Source organism: Phocoena phocoena, chromosome 4 (genome assembly GCF_963924675.1).
Source record: "Phocoena phocoena chromosome 4, mPhoPho1.1, whole genome shotgun sequence".
NCBI classification, from domain to species: Eukaryota; Metazoa; Chordata; class Mammalia; order Artiodactyla; family Phocoenidae; genus Phocoena; species Phocoena phocoena.
The window spans coordinates 4,686,023-4,695,568 of NC_089222.1; the positions used below are offsets into that span (position 1 = coordinate 4,686,023).

General features: G+C 46.4%; 1 protein-coding gene across 1 annotated transcript; it reads right to left on the reverse strand.

The window, feature by feature from the left end:
* Window positions 1–6,808: 6,808 nt before the first annotated feature.
* Window positions 6,809–9,299, reverse strand: RPL15 (ribosomal protein L15). Its single transcript, XM_065876189.1, has 4 exons — window positions 9,272–9,299; window positions 8,461–8,642; window positions 8,125–8,261; window positions 6,809–7,276 (listed from the first exon to the last, which is right to left on the reverse strand). Exons 2-4 carry the CDS (start codon window positions 8,630–8,632, stop codon window positions 6,971–6,973), a joined length of 615 nt encoding a protein of 204 aa, XP_065732261.1. The 5' UTR covers window positions 8,633–8,642; window positions 9,272–9,299; the 3' UTR covers window positions 6,809–6,970.
* Between the last annotated feature and the right edge of the window lie 247 nt (window positions 9,300–9,546).

Below are 9,546 nucleotides of genomic sequence, written 5' to 3' on the forward strand. Positions count from 1 at the left end.
TATTCTACTAAAGAAGGCAGTGGCTTTTCTGACACCTGGTGACATTCATGAAGAGTCACGTGACGAGGACCACCATCGTGAAACCATGAGAACGCTGTTGCTTAAATAAAGCATTTTCAGAACTTCAGATGTGTTTTACAAATCACATAAAAATAATCAATGATACTGTGGCATAACTAGACATATTAATTTCTACTGTTACATTGTTCCATCAGGAAAGCTTTTCAGTTGGCAGCTAACAGCTTTCGTGGTGGCTTCTATCTTTGGGGTTGGCCCCTCTTGGTCTTGTCCTCAGCTTTGTTCTTGATCTGACTCTGGGGGCCTCCAGTTCTCCACTGACTGACTGTAAGAAGAGAGAAGAAAAAGAACAGAATGGGGCATAGAGGGGCAAAATCTACGAGCAGTCATTATACCAAGAATGAACAAATTAGAGAACTACTAAATTGGGAGGAGGGGCTGAGCATTTAAACATTTTTCATTCTAATCACAATATTATACTAGATGTGTTGACAGCAATGGATTCTAACAGGTCCTCCCCACAGAATCTAACCGGGAGCCAATGGGCTGAATTCTTTAATGTGGATGATCATTTTTTGAATTTTCCTGTCTATCTGATAAGTGAAATTTCCTCACTTAGTTAATAATCGACCTCTGGAACCTAAATAGTATGTTCACGGTCTCATAGAAAGAAGTTTAGTGATTAGATGACTGGTAATTACATTAGCCATCAATTACTGTTTCTAAATCAACTAGGACTGCCAGATAATGAACCTCTCTCTAAATGACAATGAGAATTGCAAATAAATGAGTTCAGAGGTTGATAGCATACTAATTAAATGATTAATCAGTTTCAGAGGGATGGTGAGTTGCCCTTTACCAGGATTTGAGAGCGAGCTGTGAGGTGTGTTTTCTGACTGCTTCATTAAATTTGAGTGCTTTGATGATGAGTTTTAAAGGTACAGGCTAACTATACTACCTTTTCAGCAGATTTTTTTTTTTAAGGAAATTGATCAGTGTTTCCTACTAACAGGCTGTAAGTTTATTTTTCCTACATAAAAATTGTTGAAAACTATATGTATAGGGACTTCTCTGGCGGTGCAGTGGTTAAGAATCCACCTGCCAATGCAGGGGACACGGGTTCAAGCCCTGGTCCGGGAAGATCCCACATGCCGCAGAGCAGCTAAGCCTGTGCGCCACAACTACTGAGCCTGCGCTCTAGAGCCCGCGAGCCACAACTACTGACCCCACACGCCACAACTACTGGAGCCCGCAGACCTAGAGCCCGTGCTCCGCAACAAGAGAAGCCACCGCGGTGAGAAGCCCGCGCACCGCAATGAAGAGTAGCCCCCGCTGGCCGCCACTAGAGAAAGCCCGCGTGCAGCAACGGAGACCCAACGCAGCCAAAAATAAATAAATTTATTTATTTACTTTGAAAAACTATATGTATAATGATGATATTCACTGCAGCATGAGTAACAAGAGCTAAAATCTATGAACGCTCTAAATGTCCAGCCAACATTCCCAAGGCTGAACTGGAGGCTGGTGGTGGGCTATGGGGAAAGGGTTCCTGGGTAAAAACTTCCACTTCTGGTGAGTCTCTGTGGGATCATCAAGATGTAGCTGGAGGCTGCATGTCACCTCACTCCTGGTGTCAGGCAGCTTGACGCTTCCAGGACAAAAACAAAGAATTGTTTTTTCTCCCAATGATGCGTATTTATAAAACTTGAGTATCCGGCAGTGGAAGCCAGTGGGAAACTAGGTCTTTTTAGACCAAAACCTTTATTGTTAGAAAAGGTGTTGTAGCGGTTCCTTCTTTTTTTTGTAGTTAGTACCGTTGGGATACAACTCTCGTTAAAAACTTCTAAAAACCCAAATACCAACTGGGCGAAGGAAGTGATCATTACACCCTTTAAAAATCTGTAGCAACAAATACTATTCTAATATGAAATCTAAGCTTCAAATACATCGTGTGTGGGAAAACCAGACTTCAGATGCCTCATCTTTATCTACTGAGAAATACCACAAAAAAGGAGAAAAGAATGTCAAGCGTTTACAGTAGCACTATATAATAGAACTTGCTGTGATCGCCAAAATGTTTTCTGTGCTGTCCAATATGGTAGTCAAAGCAGCCACTGAGCACTTGAAATGCGGCTAGTGTGACCCAAGAACTGACTTCTAAACGATATTTAATCTAGATCTAAATTTAGTCACAGGTGATTAACGGCTACCGTGTGGGATAGTGCAACAATGCTAATGTATTTTTCAGTAAATATGTCTGTGGTTTATAGGAAAGAAGCTGTCACATAACAAAGAGGCAGGGAAATTGGTTGCAGAGTTGTGTGCGGATAATCGTCTTTTGCCAAATGAATCAACTGAACCAGAGGGCTGGCTGTAGAGAATTTAAAACCAACAAAAGCTGATTAAAAGTCTGTTTTTATTATCGTCACGTGCTGACAGTTCTAAGCAATATCAGTGATAAAGTACCCCTCTCTGCCAGTGTGGAATGTAGCGGTTCCTGCTCCCCTCTTGGTATACAAACTGTTCTCCACAACACCTCAAGTGTGTACAAGGACAAAAGGAAATCAAATGGATTAGCCGTTGGGCTGTTCACAAATATTTGGTTCTCCCTCTTACTGGTGAGACTTCACTTCCCCACACTTTGAACTCAGGTGTAGCCTTGGGACTTGTTTTCAGACAACTTTCTGAGAAAAAGCTCTAAAAGCCAGGGGCATGCTGTATGTATGGGCACCTGGCGATGTTCCAGGCAGTGGCTATTCCAGTAGCCTTGTTTCTGGAATGAGGACCACGACCAACCATCAATGAACATGTAGTTTGTTCAAGAAATAAACCTTTATTATTTTAAGCCACCGAGATTTGGGGGTTGTTTGTTACTGTAGCCTAATCTAGTCTACCTGACTGATGCAGTATACCTACTAATTTCCCTTAGGAATTTCAGAATTTAGAGATGGAATGAGATCTTAGAATTGAAAGGATAAAATGAAGAGTTGAACTTTCAAGAACTTATTCTACATAAAGTCACCTTTAAGAAACTTAAGAGCAGGGAAATGATGAAGCATGGCAGCAACAAGGTAGCAGCCACCCTCCAATTCATTTCATATGGCATGGTACTTAAAGGTGCATAGATTTTTGTTTTTATGGTTTTTTTTTATCATTTTAAAATTTTATTTTTTATTTATTTTTTGGCTGCATTGGGTCTTTGTTGCGGTGCATGGGCTTCTCACTGCGGTGGCTTCTCTTGCTGTGGAGCACAGGCGCTAGGTGTGCAGGTTCCAGGTGTGCAGGCTCCAGTAGTTGTGGCACATGGTCTCAGTAGTTGTGGCTCGCTGGGCTCTAGAGCGCAGGCTCAGTAGTCATGGCACACGAGCTTAGCTGCTCCGCGGCATGTGGGATCTCCCTGGACCAGGGCTCAAACCTGTGTCCCCTGTATTGGCAGGCGGATTCTTAACCACTCGCTACCAGGGAAGCCCAGATGTATGGATTTTGACAGAAAAATGGACAAAGGATTACAATGGAAGGTCACCGTAAGGCAAACATAAGACTCTTAAATATAAAAAGCATGCTCAAGTTATTGAATTGGTTAGGGTCAAACTAGGCCATGCTACCATAACAACAAATGCACCTAACTCAGTAGCTTAACAAAGTTTTCTCACTTGTGCAGGCTGATAGGGGTTGAGCAGCTTTTTCTTCCATCTTGTAGCTACGAATCATTGACCTCCATTGGCATACCAACCCTTGATTGCCTTGAAGGAGGTAATATGTCACTTCTGCTCCCATTCTGTTAGCAAGAATGTCATTAAGACCCCTACCTAAATGTACGAGGCACCTGGTAAACATAGTTCAGCTGTACGCCTGGGGGGAGAGGGAAGAAGATACAGGGTGTGTGTGTGTGGCTTTGCCTCTGCCACACTCAGAAGTGCAAAAATAAAACTAGAGAACAATATTATTCTATCAGGCTGCAGAGCAGAATCTGTTGATACACAACAATTTTTAACTCTGCCATTCTACTTCTAGGAATTTATCCTACAGATGAACTAAGATATACGTAAAAAACTTTTTGTAAAAGCAAGAGGTTGGAAAAAATCTTAAATAATCATCAGCAGGGTCCACATTAAACAAACTTATGGTACATCCATATGATGGAATACCATGCAGTCATAAAAAAGAATGCGGAAGCTCTTCATTAATTGAGATAGAATAAGCTCTGAGATACATAACCACATGAAAAAAATCAATGTGTATAATATCCTACCATTTGGGTAAAAACGAAAAAAATACATATGTATTATGTTTGTATATTTATGAAAATCTTTCCTGATGATCAGGAAAAAACAAACTGATCACATTGCTTGCCTCCAGAAGGGGAACTGGGGGGATGGCGGTGGGCAGGGACTTCTATTGTAGTCCCTATTTTATCTTTTGGATTTTTAGCCATGCCTATGTTATTACCTAATCAAAATTTTATTTAAAAAAATATATCTGGCTGCACTAGGTCTTAGCTGTGGCATGCATGTGGGATCTAGTTCCCTGACCAGGAACTGAACCCGGGCCCCCTGCATTAGGACTTGCAGTCTTAACCACCGGACCAGCAGGAAAGCCCCACCACATTTTAACATGTTTATATGGAGGTTATGAATTCAGACTGCCACTGTGTGACCGTGAGCAAACTGCTTCATCTTTATGTCTGTTAATCGACAAAAGGGGGATTCGAATCGGTGCCTCCATCTTGTGGGGTTGTAAGAAACCTCTTGCTCTACTTCTGAAGAAAATTCTAACAGAATCAATTGGGGTATGTTTGAACCACCTGCTGATCTAGAACTATTAAATAGGTGCAGCTTGTGAGGCAGTCAGGGAAAGCCTGGTGGGTTTTCCCATGATAAAGGCATTAGAGAGCGCTTGGTGCGTCTGAGAAACTTTAAGGAGGGTGGATGAGATGGAATGAGGACAGCACTAGGTACACGAGATCTCAGGGTGGGAGTGGGAAGACCATGGAAGAAGCCATTTGCGTTTTAGTTTCCTGTGATCCCCTAGCTGCTGTGTGTAGACTACCTGTAGGGCAGCAAGCCCTTCTGGGAGATTCGTAAATGCTGACCTTCAGCCTGAATCCTCCCTCCCCTCCCCAAGTCGGCATCCTGCAATAGTTGGGAAAAAACTTCTAAATGAGTTTTTCTAATTCATGCAAGGACCAAAGAACCAAGAGAGAAAAACTCGAGACTAAACATTTTATTTTCCCTGAAATTCCTGACTGTTGCTGCCGTGTTTTGTATCTTTTTGCAGGGTATTGTTTGCTTTAAAGCACATTATTAGTATTAGATCACAAAAGATAACAGGAGGTCCAGTTGTTTTAGTTTAATAAGACGTTTATTCTATCATTATATATAGTTGAACCACCTCTACACACAAAGTAATATGGTTTAAGATTTTCTGAGTGGGAAGGAATTTGGGTCTCAGAAGGTTTTGCGAGCCTGCTACATGTTTTCTGGAAATCATTTAAGTGGGCCTTATAAGACCCTTGAAGAAAATACAAGGAAAATTGGTTTGCAAGAAAACCAGCAATTAGATTTCCAAATTAAACTACCTATTAAGATAGCAAACCAAGAATTGGAAAGAACTGGGGCAACTCCTCTTCCATATTTCCTACGCACTCAACTCCACCCTGGGAAACAGAAGCTCAGTCTAGGGGAAGTCATGATGCCAGCAGAATATGGTGGTACGCCCGACCACAACCGGTGGGTGGCCTGGCACGTTTGTGGAATGGTGAGGCTCTTGGGGGTAGTTTGAGCAGGGATGAGAAAATAACTGTAGACCACACATAAAATCGGAAACCAGCTGAACTTGTATTGACCCCAACCACACGCCTCTTCTTAGTAGCCTTATGGGAATGGATAAAGTGATGAGCCAAGATAACACTGATTAGACTTAGCAATGTTACTTTTAAATAAAACCAACCCTATTTTCCCCAAGGTGGCTTAGATTTCATAATGGGTCACAAACTAATACTACAAATAAAACATTTAAATTTTTGATCCAAGCCCCTTCTATCCTCCCACACTTGAAAGGGACCTTATGAACACCAATTTCCCAATCCTAGCATCACTAGCTTACAAACCTTAGGGTTAAAAACTCCCTCCTCATTTACCCAATGTTCAATTTCCATCAGTTTCAATATACACTAGTGTAAATACCATGACTATTTTGCATGAAGTTAAGTATTCTACAGAACAGTCACGGGATTGACCAGGAGCTCCCACCTTTTATGTGAGCTTCAGTGGTACCACGGAGGCCAAGGCAATTTAATTTAGGCTAACCAGGATTTGTTTCTATTTGTAAGAGAAACATCTTGCAACAGGTTTATCCAATTCTCTTAAAAAATGGTGGCATTCCTTTACTTTCTGCCTCTTGGCAGCAGCAGTTACATATATGGAATAGCAGATTAAGTCTAAAAATGTGGGCCCTAGTCAACTGTATTTTTTGGCATAATGACCATGGTAAACGATCACGACATCCTTCACATTTCCAAGGAAAACCCAATTTAAAGTTTGTCCTTGCCAAACGCCATAAAACAGCCACTTTAGAGTAAACCAGCAGAGCATTGCCTCACCCCAATAAAGCTGTAGGTTTCATCACATGCACCAACAAATCTACACGGCTAGTTTCTGCGCTCCTCTTTTACAGAATTTTACACCTATTGTTACCAGACAGCATTTTACACACGGACATATCAACTGCCTAATAAAGCAAAAACAAAGGCATTTCCCTTATTAGAAACAAGACACACCATCACTTAAAATCTTCAAACATTATTGCACTTTAACTTTCAGAATTTGACAATGCATTCAATGAAGCAATCTGCAGACAACTAGTTTTAACAGACAGATTAAAAAACACTTTTAAGCAGACGTGGATGTCCTAAACTGTTTATTAGGTAAGAATTTTACAAACATTACTTATATTAGCGGTAGCGGTGGAGCTGCAGAGTATTGCGCCTTCTCCAGGCTGCGCGGCGAGAACCACCGATCGTGTGGTGGAACTTGTGGCCCTTGCCGAGGCCGCGGCTCTTCCTGCCTGCAGACGTCAGCCCCCGCATCTCCCTGTGCTTGTGGACTGGTTTGGTGATCCACTGGGTGTCAGGGTTTCTTCTGATAGCTTTATGGAAGGGATCAATGAGGATAACCTCAAAAAATTTGTACGTAGAATCTTCACCCACCCAGTAAGAATTCAGGACCCTCAGGGCCCCACAGTGGCGTCCAGCTCGCTCCTAGAACAGGAAACAAAGGTCCAAGGTCAGCATCCCACACATCCTAGTGGCCAATAAGGCGGCAAGAATTCTCCCCAGAGGCAGGGACCATTATGATAAGGTAGATGTACATACTATGCAACACACATAAATATCCTCAGACTGATCTGCTCCCCAGAGGCTGGGACCCTAAGTACAATAAAGCAGAGACTTACTATAAAACAAAGCACACAGGCTCAGATCTGAAACCGTTCTCTCTTACTGCCTCCTTCCCAAGTAAAACATGAATGCTAGTATCTGGCTAACCAAATCTGGTACTCTGGAACCATGCATTTTTCTAGCACAATAGAAGGGCTAGCCAACTCTTACAGAGAACTGTGAAGGCCACGAGTCTCTTTCGGATGGTCTTCTTTGCCTTTTCTTTGAAACACAAAACCTTTTTAGTTAGGGGAGGGCAACAGGCCCTTGTTGCCAACCTCTACAACAGAGCACAGCTGAACTGACTAGCCGAGAAAGACAGCTTCCTACCGAGCACAGGAAATCAGCGGTGCGAACAAACACAGCTTCTCTAACGCCTGCGGAGACGCGCTCTTCAAGACAACGTTCACTGCCCTTTAAAAGCGAAGGCTCCACGGATGCACGCTGATCATAAAGCACTTTCTCTACGTAAGCAAAGACAGGTTCCCAACAAACAACTGACGAAGTCCGATACCAACTCCTCGCTGGGATTAGTCAAAAACACAAAAAAATCACCCAACCCCATTTTAAACGCAACAGGACTCGCCTGGGTACAAACGAACCACGAGGAAAGGTGCTCAAATCCTCCTCCGGGAGGCGGCCAACGCAAGCGCGACTCGAAACCCACTTACCTCGGCAACAGACTGAAGGCTCCGGGCAAACTTGAGCTGGTTGACGCCATGGTGGACGGGCTTGCCGTAGGTGGCGCCCTTCGGGACCGGGCGTTTGCGGCCACCGCGGCGCACGCGAACGCGATAGATCACATAACCTGTTTAGAGAAAAGGGCCACTGAAGGGCGCGAAGGACTCAGCGCCTTGTCTCTAACGCGCCGACACCGACCGTTATCTCAGGCCAGCAGCCGGCTTCTGCCGAGGCCCTGGGCGAGGGGGACGGCTCCCCGAAGACCGCTTCCCGGCTTTTCCCGGGGGACACCATCTCCTCCCGGCTTGCGCGCGGGGCCCGCTCACCTTGCTTGGCCTTGTAGCCCAGCCTGCGCGCCTTGTCGGGCCGGGTGGGGCGCGGGGCCCGGTGCAGCGCCGAGAGCTGGCGGTACTGCCAGCAGCGCACCCTGAGCAGAAAGCGCATCACGTCCGACTGCTTCTTCCTCCACAGCTCCTGGATGTACTTGTAAGCGCCCATCTCGGCTCACCTTTGACGTAAGCCAGGTATTAGAAACACATCATCCTTTTCACGTGTAAACGACAAGCCCCCGTCCGCCCGCCCGAGTCCCCACCGACCACAAGGAAAGCCCCAATGAAGAAAAAACGGCTTTGCACGAACGCGGGGCGCAGCCGGCCCAGCCCGGCGCCCCGCACGCTGCTGCCGGACGAAGGAACCGAGCAGGCCCTGGGCGCCCGGGGGCGGGGGACCGAGGCGGGCGGCGCCCCAGGCCCGGCCTGCAGAGGCCTTGCCGGGACCCCCAAGGGGAAGGTGCCGCCGCCACCGCCAAGGGTTACTCCTCGAAAAAAACTCTCCCTCCCCCCAGCCCCCCGGCTTCGCTTTCGGACGCCCCAGGCCCGGCCGCCCATCCCTCAGCCCCCACGCCTCCCTCTCCTCCACGCTCTGGCCCCAGCTCGGATTCGCGCCGCCATCACAGCATTCCCCCCAGCCCGCTCGGGGAGCCGCCTCTCCACGCCCGCGCTGCCCCGCATCCCGACCGAACCCGCGCCGCACAGGTGACAGGAGGAGCTCCGAGGTCGCAGGGTCCCCGAGCCTGGATGGCGGAAATAAAGAGAGATCCGCGGCGGATAGAATAGCCTATAACCCACCACCACCTACCTGATGGCTGCCGCCAAACGGAAAGGAACGACCCTTTCTCCCACAATCCCTTCCGCGCTCCTCCCCCTCTTCTGCGAGCCTCCTTCCGGTGGAAAGCGGCGGCCGCGCAGAGCCTCATGGGTCACGTAGTTCCAGCAGAGAGCCCGCTGGGCGGAGTTAGGCCGGCGCAACCTGCCCCAGGGTCCCGTCCCCCGCTCCCCGGGATTCGAGCCTGAGAGGCAGAGGCGAGCCGGCGGCGACCGTCCGCGGCAAGGCCTGGGCTGGAGAGCGTCCCG

Bases quoted from the DNA above. Each gene is read 5' to 3' on its own strand.
- RPL15 (XM_065876189.1), bottom strand. From the start codon at position 8,632: ATGGGCGCTTACAAGTACATCCAGGAGCTGTGGAGGAAGAAGCAGTCG. The intron at 8,262-8,460 runs GTGAGCGGGCCC...TTCTCTAAACAG, and splicing joins GGGCTACAAGGCCAAGCAAG to GTTATGTGATCTATCGCGTT. The intron at 7,277-8,124 runs GTAAGTGGGTTT...TTCCTGTTCTAG, and splicing joins GCCTTCAGTCTGTTGCCGAG to GAGCGAGCTGGACGCCACTG.